This window comes from Erinaceus europaeus, chromosome 23 (genome assembly GCF_950295315.1).
Source record: "Erinaceus europaeus chromosome 23, mEriEur2.1, whole genome shotgun sequence".
Taxonomy (NCBI): domain Eukaryota; kingdom Metazoa; phylum Chordata; class Mammalia; order Eulipotyphla; family Erinaceidae; genus Erinaceus; species Erinaceus europaeus.
This window is the reverse complement of record NC_080184.1, coordinates 14,405,823-14,420,474: the sequence shown is the minus strand read 5'-3', so window position 1 is coordinate 14,420,474 and position 14,652 is coordinate 14,405,823. Positions and strand designations below refer to the sequence as shown.

At 47.3% G+C, this 14,652-nt stretch overlaps 1 protein-coding gene across 1 annotated transcript; it reads right to left on the bottom strand.

Annotated features, from left to right (window-relative positions):
• Positions 1-5,454: 5,454 nt before the first annotated feature.
• Positions 5,455-14,308, bottom strand: LOC103122651 (olfactory receptor 10H28-like). The gene is made up of 2 exons (XM_007533262.2): positions 14,300-14,308; positions 5,455-6,393 (listed from the first exon to the last, which is right to left on the bottom strand). Exon 2 carries the CDS (start codon positions 6,301-6,303, stop codon positions 5,455-5,457), a length of 849 nt encoding a protein of 282 aa, XP_007533324.2. The 5' UTR covers positions 6,304-6,393; positions 14,300-14,308.
• Between the last annotated feature and the right edge of the window lie 344 nt (positions 14,309-14,652).

Genomic DNA, 14,652 nt, shown 5'->3' with positions numbered 1-14,652 from the left:
TTCCCTCCACTGGAAACTGCAGTGCTTCTCCCAGCTCACAGACATGGGCTGACGAGTATTTCTACAACTATCTACATTGATATTTATTCACCCATTTCCCCCCCTGTGCTCCTGCCTTCTCTCCCCTTCTCAGTCACACTCCACCTGTGACTCCGTCCGAGTGTCCCTTCTTTTTCCTCTTCTCTCTCCGGGTCCTGATGGAGTTGGGGCTCAGAGCCCTCTGGGCATCTTCCCCTGAAATCTCTCCCCCTTTGGGAGTCGGGACCCAAATTCTTTTTGGGGACCAGAAGGTGGGAGTTCTGGTGTCTGTCATTGCTTCTCTGCTGGACATGGGTGTTGGCAGGTCATCACTTAAGAGTAGGCTAATCTCAGGAATTGATCTGAAGTCTACCAGGGACCATCTCTTAGTTGTAAGGTCTCCTATGTGCTCATTGAATCCCATGGGATTTCTTTCCAAAATTTTCATTGGATTCAAACAGACAGGACTTTACCAGGGATGCCAATCAAATAGTTAACATGCATCATTGCCTAACTGTGAAACAGCAGAAGCATCTGTACAGCAAGAAGGATTTCTGGTCAGACCCAACACTACAGAAAGAACGTGGGGAAAACTCCAATTATTTTTAGTATTCTGTGATCCTGAAATTGTACCACAGAAGAACTTGCTCTGTGTGCAAAAGACACAGTTTCAGTGAAATAGGAGACAGAGGTGTTTAGTCAGAGTAGGTAGGGTGCAGGCCTCAAAGGATAGATTCTATTCAGTTGTTTCTTCACTTATAGAAAAGGGAGAGAGAGCTTCTTCCCACCTGAAGACCGAAGGTCTCATCTGCTCTATTCAGACCTTTAGGTTCCTGATTATTAAACAATTTGTCCTGTTTTAGATCTTGATGTTTTTCAGACACCAAGTTGCAGATGCTGCCATGATGCCAACCTGACCTCCCTGGGCAGATGCCCTCATCCATGTGTCCTGGAGCCTCCCCTCTCCCCAGAGGCCTGCACCACTAGGGACAGACAGACACAGGCTGGGGGTGTGGGTCCACCTGCCAACACCCACGTCCAGCGGAGAAGCCATGACAGAAGCCAGAACTCCCACCTTCTGCTCCCTATAAAGGATTTGGGTCCAGACTCCCAGAGGGGAAGAAATGTCAGTGGGAGATGCCCAGAGGGCTATGAGCCCCAACTCCATCAGGACCCTCAGAGAGAGGAGGAAGAAGGAAGAGATATTTCAATGTAGTAACATTGTCTTGAGAGGCTAGGAGGGAAAGAGAAGACGGAACCTGGAAGGGAAGGGGAAAGCTGTGTACAAATGTAGACAGACAGTTACAGAGGTAAAAGTTAGCCCATGTCTGCAACCTTGGGAGGACCGCGGAGGTTTGCAGTGGAGGGACTGGGCATTCGGCACTCTGGTGCTGGACACGGTGGTGTGGAATTAGACCCCCGTGGACATGGAATCTTGTGAATAAATATTAAATCACTAATAAAATAAAAAGAGAGAGGAGTAACGAGAAGAGGAGGAGGAGATGCATTCCAACGTGAATGTAGCATTTGGGTGATGTGTAAGATTTTTATTTTATTTTACTATTTTGAGGAGAGTTTGGTTTTAATCACCTCTGGGGTTATCACTGGGATTTGCTGCAGGCACTATGAATTCACTGTTACCAGGGGCTATTTTTTCCTTTTCTAGTTTGTTTGACAGGGCAGAGAGAAATCAAGAGGGGAGAGGGAGATAGAGAAGGAGAGAGACAGACACCTGCAGCCCTGCTCCACCATTCACGAAGTTTCTCCCCGCAGGTGGGGACTGGGGGGCTCGAACCCAGGTCCTTGTGCATTGTAATGTGTGTGCTTAACCAAGTGGACCACGGCCTGGCCCCCTCTCTTTAAAACTACAAATAATTTTAAAAATTTTTAAAGGGGGGAGGGGCTGGGTGGTGACCCACCCAGTAGAGTGCACCTGTTCCCAGGCACAAGGACCCGGGTTCGAGGCCCTGGCCCCCACCTTGGGGGGAAAGCTTCACGTGCTGTTGAAAAGGGCTGCAGGGGTCTCTCTGTCTCTCTCCCTTTCTATTTCTCCTTTACCTCTTTATTTCTGGCTGCCTCTATCCATAAGTAAATAGGTAGATAAAATATTTTAAAAGATATGTTTCAAGCCCCCAGTCCCCACCTGCAGGGAGGAACTTCAGAGTGGTGAAGCAGGGCTTCAGGTGTCTCTCTGTTTCTCTCCCTCTCTCTCTCCCCCTTCCCTCTCAATTTCTCTCTGTCATATCCAATAATAAATAAATAAATAAAATATTTTAAAAGTTATAAAGTTCAACCCCCCTGGTCCCCACCTGCAGGGGGGAAGCTTCATGAATGGTGGAGCAGGACTACAGGGGTCTCTCTATCTCTCTCCCTATCTATCTCTCCTTTCCCTCTCGATTTCTCTCTGTTTCTATTCAATAATAAATAAATCAATAAAATATTTTAAAAGATAAAAAGTTTGAGCCCCCGGCCCCCACCTGCAGGGGAGAAGCTTCCAGAGCGGTGGAGCAGGGCTGCAGGTATCTCTCTGTCTCTCTTCCTCTCTGTCTTCCCCTCCCCTCTTGGTTTCTGGCTGTCTCTATCCAATCAATAAATAAAGATCATTTTAAAGAGAGAGAGAGGGATTCACTCACAGGGATTCACTACCCTTGTCTTCATTTTGTGGTACATGGACCCCAGAGTACCTGAACCCTAAGTGCAGGGTGACTGGAGTCACACAGAAACCTTAGCTGGAGACAGCAGAGACCCTTCTGGCTGTCTGTCTGCCTGCTCCTGCCTCCTCCCTCAGTCCCCACTCACCTGGAGCAGGTGTTCCCCTGGCTGTGAAGGCATCTGTCCTGGTTGCCATGAGATGTGCAGGCTGGTCTTGTCTCATAAGAAGATCCCTGAAGGACCCGGCACAGGCCAATTTACTCTCCAGACTCATTGCTTTGGTGTCTGTCCCCTGTGTGTCCTCAAGGCTTCCGCTAATTGTCCCCCTGCAGCTCCGTGCCTGCCGGGTCTGCAGGTAATTCAAGCAGGTAAACCCAGAAGACTACACAGACACCAGAATTTTGGTCCAGAAAAAAAGGGCCTTGGAAAGGGGGCTGGGTGGGAGCACACCTGGTCAAGCAGCACATGTTACAACGCTCAAGGACTCGGGTTCGAGCCCCTGTCCCCACCTGCAGGGGGAAAGCTTTGCGAGTGGTGAAGCAGGGCTGCAGGTGTCTCTCTGTCTCAGCCTCTCAGCTTTCTTTCTTAAAAGAGAGAGAGTCGGGCGGTAACGCAGTGGGTTAAGTGCATGTGGCACAAAATGCAAGGAGCAGTGTAAGGATCCCGGTTCGAGCCCCGGCTCCCCACCTGCAGGGGAGTCGCTTTCCAGGCGGTGAAGCAGGTCTGCAGGTGTCTATCTTTCTCTCCCCATCTCTGTCTTCCCCTCCTCTCTCCATGTCTCTCTGTCCTATCCAACAACAACAACAATAATAACCACAACAATAAAACAAGGGCAAAAAAAGAGAATAAATAAATAAATAAATAATAAATAAAAAGAGCGAGAGATAAGGGACTGGATGGTGAACACAGAATTGAATGTTCCTATAACCCTGTGTAAGGACCTGGGTTCAAGCCTCCGGACCCCATCTGCAGGTGGAGGGCTTCACAAGTGGTGAAGCAGGTCTGCAGGTGCCTCTTGTCTCTCTCCCTCTCTGTTTCTCTGTCTCAATTTCTGGCTGTCTCTATCCAATAAGTAAATAAAGGTAATAAATTTTTAAAAGTATTTTTATTTATTATTGGATCGAGACAGAGAGAAATTGAGAGGGGGTGGAGATAGACAGGGAGAGAGACAGAGAGACACCTGCAGCCCTGCTTCACCACTCGTGAAGCTTCCTCCCTGCAGGTGGGGACCGGGGGCTCAAACCTGGGTCCTTGTGCCTGTACTGTGTGTGCTCAGCCAGGTGCACTGCCACCCGGCCCCCAGAAAGTTCATTTCATCCTTTCACCTCGTACAGCAGAGAATACTCCCCAGGTCACATGAGACGGGGAAGCTCACACAAGTTATAAGGAGGCTGTGACTTCAGGATTCTGTGGAAGAAGACGGTGTCTAGCAAGTCAGTAACTTGTGAAGTGAGATCAGCCAGAAAGACAAGGATGAAGAGGAGATGGTCTCACTCATGGACAGCAATGGAAGAAGAAGAACAGAAGGGAAAAGACCAAGCAGAATGTGCACCAAAGTCAAGGACTCTGGGGTGGGGAGGGGGGCTTTCAGGTCCTGGTGCTGATGGTGGAGGAGGACCTGGTGGGTTTTGAATTATTGTGCAGAAAACTGAGAAATGTTACGCATGTACAAACTATTGTATTTTACTGTGGACTGTAAGCCATTAATTCTCCCCCCCACCCCGATAAAGAAGAAAAGAAAGAGGTAAAAGAAACACACACACACACACACACACACACACACACACACACACACACACACACACACACAGTTGAGAGACTCAACAGCAGAATGCTAGAAGCTGAAAATCTGACTGAATCTTAACCAAGGAATAAAGTGAGGCCAGGTGGTGGCGCACCTGGTTGCTCTCACATTACAGTGCGCAAGGACCCAGGTTCAAGCCCCAAGTCCCCACCTGCAGGGGGGAAGCTTCACCAGTGACGAAGCAGGGCTGCAGGGTCTCTCTGTCTCTCTCCCTCTCGATCTCCCTCTTCCGTCTTGATTTCTGGCTGTCTCTATCCAGTAAACAAATAAAGACAGTTAAAACAAATTTTAAAAATGACTTTATTCAAGAATAAAGCAAAAGCAATCAACAACGACAGGAGTGTTTTTTTTAAGAGAAATAAATATAAACAGCATAGGAGTTTTATGAGATGATAACACTCATAGGGATTTCTGGAGGAGAAAAAAAAAGAGAAAGGCCCAGAACACACATATATTTAAATAAACAGAAGATAAAAATCTTATATATATATATATATATATATATATATATATATATTTATTCATTTATTATTGAATAGAGGCAGAGAGAAATTGAGAGGGGAGGGATAGATAGAGGGGGAGAGATACAGAGAGACACCTGCAGACCTGCTTCACCCCTCGTGAAGCTTCCCCCCTGCAGTTGGGGACCTGGGTCCTTGAGCAGTGTAGTATGTGTGCTCAGTCAGGTCCGTCACCACCTGTCCTCCAGAAAAATAGAAGAAGTCTTAACTGATTCCTAGGATAAGGCAACAGAGTAGTGTTCTGTTATCTCTCATAATAAATAACAGTAGAATTGTAAAAAAAAAAAAAAGGTAAAAGAAAAAAAAACCAAGGAAGGCAGTAAGAGTGATACGCTACGCAGAAAACGTCTGTGGGAGTGTGGAGATGGCCGTCCTTGGTGCTCACAACAGTCATCGTGGGGACAGACAGACGCTCCAGCCTTCTAAGGGGTCTCCCCCTCCTCACCACCCAAGAAGCAGTCAAGAACCCAAGAGACGGACTTTCCTGTGGATACATTTCTGGATGGCTGCCTTGAGCTCCTTGTTCCGGAGGCTGAAGATGATGGGGCTGAGGAAGGGGGTGAGGGCGGTGTAGGTGGTGGACAGCAGGGTGTCTGTGTACACAGAGCGGGGAGCCGTGGACTTGAGGTAGATGACGGAGGCGAAGCCGTAGTGCACGATGACCACGGTCAGGTGAGAGACGCAGGTGGAGAAGGTCTTGTGTCTCCCCTCGGTGGACGGGATCTTGAGGATGGCGGCCACAATGAAGGCGTAGGAGAGGGCGACGGAGAGCAGACAGCCCAGCAGGACTGACACACACACCAGGATGACGGCCACCGTGGCGGGGAAGGTCTCCTGCCCACAGGTGAGCTTCAACAGGGACAGCACGTGGCAGACGAAGTGGTGGATCACGCGGGAGCCACAGAAACGGAGACGGAAGATGATCAGTATCATCGTGGTGCCCACCACAGAGCCCCCCGCCCAGGACCAGGCCACCAGGCGGGCGCAGCCCCGGGCGCCCATGAGCACAGGGTAGCGCAGCGGGTGGCAGATGGCCACGTAGCGGTCGTAGCCCATGGCCGTGAGCAGGAAGGAGTGCGTGTAGCCGAAGGTGAAGTAGAAGAACATCTGGGCGGCGCAGGCCCTGAAAGAGATGGTGTGGTGGGCGGCCAGCAGGTCGGCCAGCATGCGGGGCGTGATGACCATGGTGAACAGCACCTCGGAGACGGACAGGGCGCACAGGAAGAGGTACATGGGCTTGTGAAGACCGCGCTCGCTCCACACGGTGGCCGTGATCAGCAGGTTGCCCAGCAGGGTGAACAGGTACATGAGCAGGTAGACCAGAAAGAAGGCCGGGAGGAGGCGGGGCGGGAAGGAGGAGAAGCCGATGAGAAGTAGCTCTGACGGGGCACTGTAGTTCTGACCGGGGAAGGAGGAGGCTGCATCTGGTTTGATGAGGCAATGGAAGAAGACAGGAGGACAAAAAGAAAAAATTAAGGCCGTTACAGAAACTGACATCCGTTGAAGAGCTTCAAGCCCTGACAGGTGTTACTTCTCTTCTGTTATCAAGATCATTGAGAGAGAGAAAGATTCCTTATTGTTTGTGTACCTCGAGAAAAACAAGATGGTACCAGGATATTAAATCCTTAAGGCACAGTTTGAATATTTACTGGATCTCTCCCTATCTATCTATCTATCTATCTATCTATCTATCTATCTATCTCCTTCCAGGGTTATCTCTGGGGCTCAGTGCTATGAATCCATTGTTCCTGGTGGCCACTTTTCCCCGTTTTATTGGATATGACAGAGAGAAATTGAGAGAGATGGGGAGATAGAGAGGGAGAGAGACAGAGAGATACCTGCAGACCTGCTTCACTGCATGTGAAGATTTTCCCCTGCAGGTTTGGGGAGCCAGGGGCTCGAACCCCGATCTTTGCATGGGTCCTAGCATTTAGTACTATGTGCACCAACATCTGGCCCCCTCTGCTTATTGGATCTTTACCAACTGTCATGATGCTGCAGAAAATCTTTTATGTCTGAAATGAGTCAACAGAATCATAAGTTAAGGAAGATGGTTCAATGATCCAGAATGCATGATTGCCATGATGAGGCCCTTAAGGTCACAGATTTTTCAGCCCCTGGCAACTTCATAAACCAGAGCAGAGCATAGACGACTAGCAATTTTTCTCTATTTCAGTCTCACTGTTAAAAAATTAGTAAATAAAAAATTAAGAAGAAAGATAACTAGAGAAGATGAAAGGTGTGTTCTCTTGTGTGTCTGTTTTAAAAAATGTATTTGGTTCAGGGGAAGTCTGAACCAGTAGCACAGCGGGTTAAGCGCATGTGGCACAAAGCGCAAGGACCCGCATAAGGATCTGGGTTCGAGCCCCTGGCTCCCCACCTGCAGGGGAGTCGCTTCCCAGGCGGTGAAGCAGGTCTGCAGGTGTCTGTCTTTCTCTCCCCTTCTCTGTCTTTCCCTCCTCTCTCCATTTCTCTCTGTCCTATCCAACAATGATGACATCAATAATAATAACTACAACAATAAAAACAACAAGGGCAACAAAAGGGAATAAATTTAAAAAAAAAGAAAAAAATGTATTTGGTTCAAACACCCAGTCCCCACCTGCAGGGAGGAAGCTTCATGAATGGTGAAGCAGGGCTGCAGGGCTCTCTCTCTCTCTCCCCCATTCCTTCTCAATGTGTCTCTGTCTCTACCCAATAAATGAATAGACAAATAATATCTTTTTGTGTGTGGATAGGACAGAGAGAAATGGAAAGAAGAGGGGGAGATAGAGAGGGGAAGGGGGATATAGAGACCTGCAGACCTGCTTCACCATTTGTGAAGTGACCTCCTTGCAGGTGGGGAGCCGGGAGCTCAAACCAGGATCCTTGTGCTTTGTACTATGTGCACTTAACTCAGCGCTCGACTGCCTGGCCCCCTGATAAATATAAATATTAAAAAAAAATAATTCTATTCTAGCCCATCTTCAGGGGGGAAGCATTCTAGCCCATCTGCAGGGAGGAAGCTTCACAAATGGTCAAGCAGGGCAGCAGGTGTCTCTCTCCCTCTCTCTGTTTCCCTTCTATCTCCGTTTCTTTCTGGCCTATTTTATTTTTATTTATTTATTTATTTATTTTATTAGTTATTTAATAATGAGCAACAATCCAATTAAGAGGTAATACAAGTCTTTAAAAAGTACATTGGAATATCGGGGCTCTAAGGACTGGGGAGTCTGAAGATAAAGATATTTTTTTGGTTGACTATTTAAGCCATTTACATTTATTATAATCAGAGTTTATCAAAGTGTGGGGAGGATTTTTACAAGTCCTTCTGTTAGGACATTTTATAAAACCCTCTACCCATTCAGCAGTATAAATATTATCATAGAGACTCACTAAAGGGAAAAATCCCATGTTATTTCACATGACAAGACTACACTTTCAAATATTCAACTCTAGATCATAACATTTGACGTTTCTTTACAATGTGAAATAAAAGAGAACTTTCTGAGTTCCGTAAAGCACACACACCACAAACCAGTGCATATCTCCCCAAAAGAGGACTTTTAGCCGCATTTTCTGTAAGATCAGGAACAACACAAGGACACTCACTGTTTCTGCTGTTTTTTGACATGGAATTGGCAAGTCGTGGAAAGCTCTGTAACGGCAGAAAAGAAAGAAAACATAAAAAGATGAGAGTAGAAGAGGCATGATCATCTACCTAAGAGAAAGGATGAAAGAATTCAGATGGGATAGAGTCAAACAACGAAAGAATGTGATTGTGTAGAAAAGAAAACCAACTTACAAAAACCAGGATATCAGCCACCCATGCCTAAGATTTCTGCCCCTCAGGGAGTTATGGACCAAAATTCTTTGGGAGAGGGGCTCTGGAAAGTGGGAGATCTGGCTGCCTTAATTTCTTCTGCTTTATTCCTATCTTTGAGTTCCTATTTATTAAAACATTTGGAGGGAGTCGGGCGGTAGTGCAGTGGGTTAAGCGCACGCGGCGCAAAGCGCAAGAACTGGCGTAAGGATCCTGGTTCGAGTCCCCAGCTCCCCACCTGCAGGGGAGTCGCTTCCCAGGCGGTGAAGCAGGTCTGCAGGTGTCTGTCTTTCTCTCCCCCTCTCTGTCTTCCCCTTCTCTCTCCATTTCTCTCTGTCCTATCCAATAACAACATCGATAACAACAACAATAATAACTACAACAATAAAAAAGAAAGAAATGTATTAACAATTTGAGCCCACTGTTGCAATTCAATTTGCTTACCAATTTGAAGTCTTAAGTGCTTAGACTGAAGGAACAAATACTCAGATCCTATGGTCTATGCATCCAAAAGTTTGAGACATTCAATCCATTTTTTCTCCTCTCATATTAATTAGTGATTTATGAGACTCTAAGTTAATAGGAGTGGACATCAACACCATTCCCACCACCCACCCACCCCTCCTCCCCCAGTGAAGGTAAACATCCACCCTCACCCTCCACCCAGAGACTTTGACTCTGGTGCCCTTCTCCAGACTCAGTCAGATTCTGCTTTGAGTTTCCCTGTGCTCTTCTTTCTCAACTCCTGTTGATGAGTGGGACCATCCCATACACGTCTTGGTCTTTCTGACTTAGCTCACGTAACATAATTCCTTCCAACTCCATCCAAGATGGGTCAGAGGAGGTGGGTTTATTGTTCTTGATAGCTGCAATGACCTACCTATTTTAAACATGCAGACCCTTTTTTCTTTCTTTTTTTAAAAAAATTTCTTTATTGGGGGATTAATGGTTTGCAGTCAACAGTAAAATACAATAGTTTGAACATGTGTGACATTTCTCAGTTTTCCACAGAACAATACACCCCCCACCAGGTCCTCCTCTGCCACCTGTTACAGGACCTGAGCCCTCCCCCACCCCAGAGCCCTTGACTTTGGTGCAAGACACCCACTCCAGTCCAAGTTCTGCTGTGTGTTTTCTCTTCTCATCTTTTTTTTTTTTTCCCCTCCAGGGTTATTGCTGGGGCTCGGTGCCTGCACTATGAATCCACTACTCCTGGAGGCGTTTTTTCCCCCCATTTTTGTTGCCCTTGTTATTGTTATTATTGTTATTGCTGTTTGATAGCACAGAGAGAAATGGAGTGAGGAGGGGAAGACAGAGAGGGGGAGAGAAAGACAGACACCTGCCTGGGAAGTGACTCCCCTGCAGGTGGGGAGCTGGGGGCTCGAACCGGGATCCTTACGCTGGTTCTTGTGCTTTGCGCCACCTGTGCGCTTAACCCGCTGTGCTACCGCCCGACTCCCTCCTCTCTCTTTTTTTCTATGGTGCTGCCTTCTCTTCCTGTGTAAGTCACACCCACACCTGTGACTACTTCCGAGTGTCTTTCCTTTTTCCCTCTTCTCTCTCCGGGTCCTGATGGAGTTGGGGTTCAGAGCCCTCTGGGCATCTTCCCCTGACATTTCTCCCCCTCTGGGAGTCTGGACCCATTTTTTTTGCCTCTAGGGTTATTGCTGGGGCTCAGTGCCTGCACCACAAATCCACTACTCCTGGAAACTAGTTTACCCCCTTTTGTTGCCCTTGTTTTATCGTTGTTGTGGTTATTGTTGTTATTATTATTGTTGTTGTTGTTATTGTTGTGTTGTTATTGCTGTCATTGTTGTTGGATAGGACAGAGAGACATGGAGAGAGGAGGGGAAGACAGAGAGGGGGAGAGAAAGACAGACACCTGCAGACCTGCTTCACCGCCTGGGAAGCAACTCCCCTACAGGTGGGGAGCCGGGGGCTCAAACCAGGATCCTTACGCTGATCCTTGCGCCACCTGCACTTAACCTGCTGCGCTACCGCCCGACTCCCTGGACCCAAATTCTTTATGGGGAGCAGAAGGTGGGAGTTGTGGCTTCTGTCACTGCTTCTCCGCTGGACATGGGTGTTGGCAGGTGGATCCACACTCCCAGCCTGTGTCTGTCTGTCCCTAGGGGGACAGAACTCTGGAGAGGGGAGGAGGCCGTGTTTGCGTTTTATAGACAAATTATCTAAAAGCAGGAAGCACAAACTGCTTCTCAGATTACTTGCCATCCCTTCTCACTCCCCCCCACCCCGCACGTAAACATCCCCTGTCCCCACTCACCTGGGCCAGGTGTCCGTCTGGCCGTGAGGTGTCTGCAGGAGAAGCAGCTCTCGCCAGCCAGGTCTTTCTGGCATTTAGTTGGATGAAGAAGCAAGTCTGTCCTTCATAGGAGCTTCCCTGAGCCATGACAGAATCCAATTTACGTCCCCTCCTTCCTCCTTGGGCTCTGGTCCCTTGAGTCTTGTTAGGGCTTTTTCTAATTGTGCTGTCTCCGCGACCTGTCTCTGCTCAAGTGTCTCTTTGGGAAGAGAGAGTTGTACAGCTTTTTTCCCTTTACGTTTCCCTCTGCAGCTGAGCACAGGTGAGGTCTCTCAGGGAATGTTCTCCGGGGCCCTGATCCCAGCGGGACCCACACAACTCAGGTGTGACTTTTTAACTTCTAGGGAACTCGGTGTCTACTTACAGCTGGGAAAAAGGGCTTTCAAACCTTAACTTTCTTTTCTTCTTCTTGTTTTTTTTTATTAATGATTTAATAATAATTGACAAGATTGTGGGATAACAGGGGTACAATTTCACACAGTTCCCACCACCAGAGTTCCCTGTCCCATCCCCTCCATTGGAAGCTTCCCTGTTCTTTATCCCTCTGGGAGGATGGACCAGAATTCTTTTTTTTTAAATTTATTTTATTTTTGAGAGAAATGCAGAGAAAGAGAGAGAGAGCGAGAGAGAGAGAAACCAAGACCAGAATTCTTTAAAAATTTTTTTTTTACTTTTTTAAACATTTATTTATTTATTTATTCCCTTTTTGTTGTCCTTGTTGTTTCATTGTTGTAGTTATTATTGTTGTTGTTACTGATGTCATTGTTGTTGGCTAGGACAGAGAGAAACGGAGAGAGGAGGGGAAGACAGAGAGGGGGAGAGAAAGACAGACACCAGCAGACCTGCTTCACCACCTGGGAAGTGACTCCCCTGCAGGTGGGGAGCTGGGGGCTGGAACAGGGATCCTTATGCCGGTCCTTGTGCTTTGTGCCACCTGCACTTAACCTGCTGCACTACCACCGACTCCCCAGAATTCTTTTTTAAAAAAAATTTTTATTTTTATTTATTTGCTGTATAGAGACAGTCAGAAATTGAGAGGGAAGGGGGTGATAGAGAGGGAGAGAGACAGAGAGACACCTGCAGACCTGCTTCACCACTTGTGAAGCTTTCCCCCTGCAGGTGGGGACCAGGGACTCAAACCTGGGTCCTTGCGCACTGTAACATGGGCGCACAACCAGGTGCGCCACCACCTGGCCCCTGACCAGAATTCTTTATGCAGTGCAGAAGGTGGGAGCTCTGGCTTCTGTAATGGATTCTCCACTGGACATGGAGGTATGACGTGAGTCCTGGGTCACATCCATGGGGTAAACAGTTAACGGTATTTACATGCTTTCCTCGTGTTTGGGAGCTGCTGTCTGCCCTGATCCCGCTTTCTAGTTCTATTTCCAACTCTGACACCACCTCCTCAGACAACACCTTTAGCCCACCTGCATGTTAGCTGTGGGGCTCAGGCAAAAATTAGTGAAGTCATGGGCCCCTTGGAACAGACCTAAAATAGACTTCCTGGCTTCTTCTAACACGAAGACTTCTAGTTTCATCCGCTCTATTCCTACCTTTAGGTTCCTGATTAATAAACAATTTGTCCTGTTTTCTATCTTAATGCTTTTCAGCTGCCAAGTTGCAGATGCTACCATGATGCCAACCTGACTTCCCTGAGCAGATGACCTCACCAATGTAGTTATTATTGTTGTTATTGATGTTGTCGTTGTTGGATAGGACAGAGAGAAATGGAGAGAGGAAGGGAAGACAGAGAGGGGGAGAGAAAGACAGACACCTGCAGACCTGCTTCATCGCTTGTGAAGTGACTCCCCTGCAGGTGGGGAGCCGGGGGCTCGAACCGGGATCCTTAAGCCTGTCCTTACACTTTGCACCACGTGCACTTAACCCGCTCTGCACCTGACTCCCTGACCTCACCCGTGTGTCCTGGAGCCTCCCCTCCCCAGAGCCCTGCCCCACTAGGGACAGACAGACACAGGCTGGGGGTGTGGATCCATCTGCCAACACCCATGTCCAGCGGAGAAGCCATGACAGAAGCCACAACTCCCACCTTCTGCTCCCCACAGAGAATTTGGGTCCAGACTCCCAGAGGGATAAAGAAACTTGTAGATCATCATGAGATGTTCTGACCTTTTGCAAGTCTCAACAGTGTTTCCCTTGTGTGATCTGATGACTAAATCTTCTCAAGGAATCACCTGTCAGTGCCAAAAACATGTAAATCCCTCACCCACCCTATTCTAAAGTTTAGACTGTGTCCTTAAGTCTACTCGTGCAAAATTCTCCTTACGACCACGAGGTTGGCTGTGCATTTAAGATTCTCTTCTATGTGGTCCTGGGCTCACAAGTGTCTTATACCAGGTATCCAGACCCGGGATCCTCAGGTTCCAGCTGGTGCTGCATACATGCTGACAGAGAGCCTCACTGAGAAAGAGAAAATCTTCCTTCCTCCTCTGTGACCATCATGTAAGATCCAATTTAGGTAGTGCCTGCTGGGTGGGTTTAGTTTTTACATCCTAGAAATAAACTGTCGCAGACCAGATACATAACTGTAGAACTCTCATGTTCACTCTCTTCTCCCTAACCTAGAAAGAACAGCACCTAGGAAGCAATTGTATTTCAAGAAAGGTACCTATTTAATTTAATTTTATTCTCCAGACATTCTAGATAGTACATAAATATTAAATAATTATTTTCATAATTTACATAAATGAGTGAATAATCCACAAATTCAGTTAAATAACACAAACCAAAAGATAGATATACAATTATCAAAATCATAAAGCCATGAGGTCCAGAATGTGACACACTGGTTAGTGTTGAATTCTGAGGCAGGAAGTCCTGATGTGATTACTAGCCAGTGTGTCAGAGTAATGTCTTTAATCCTACTTGAGGAGAAAGAGAGGCTGAAAAACATTCTTCATGGACTAATAGTTCCTTTAAAATGTTTCTCTTTCTTTCTTTCTTTCTTTCTTTCTTTCTTTCTTTCTTTCTTCATTACTAGATAGAGACAGAGAGAAATCGAGAGGGGAGGGGGGAGATAGAGAGGGAGAGAGACAGAGAGACACCTGCAGCCCTGTCTCACCACTTGTGAAGCTTCCTCCCTGCAGATGGGGACCGGGGGCTTGAACCTGGGTCCTTGTGCATGTGATGTGTGCGCTCAACCAGGTGCGCCACTGTCTGACCCTACCGATAGTTACTTAAAAACAAAAGTCCTTCTCTTTCTCTTTCTCCTTCTCCTTCTCCTCCTCCTCCTTCTCCTTCTTCTCCTCCTCCTCATCATCATTCTCCTCCTCCTCTTCCTTCTTCTCCTTCTCCTTCTTCTCATCATCATCATTCTCCTCCTCCTCCTTCTCCTTCTTCTCATCATCATCATCATCATCATCATCACTCTCCTCCTCCTCTTCCTTCTTCTCCTTCTTGTTCTCATCATCATCATCATCACTCTCCTCCTCCTTCTCCTTCTCCTCCTTCTCCTTCTTCTCATCATCATCATTATTCTCCTCTTCCTCCTTCTCCTTCTCCTCCTTCTCATCCT

Bases quoted from the DNA above. Each gene is read 5' to 3' on its own strand.
- LOC103122651 (XM_007533262.2), bottom strand. From the start codon at position 6,303: ATGTACCTGTTCACCCTGCTGGGCAACCTGCTGATCACGGCCACCGTG.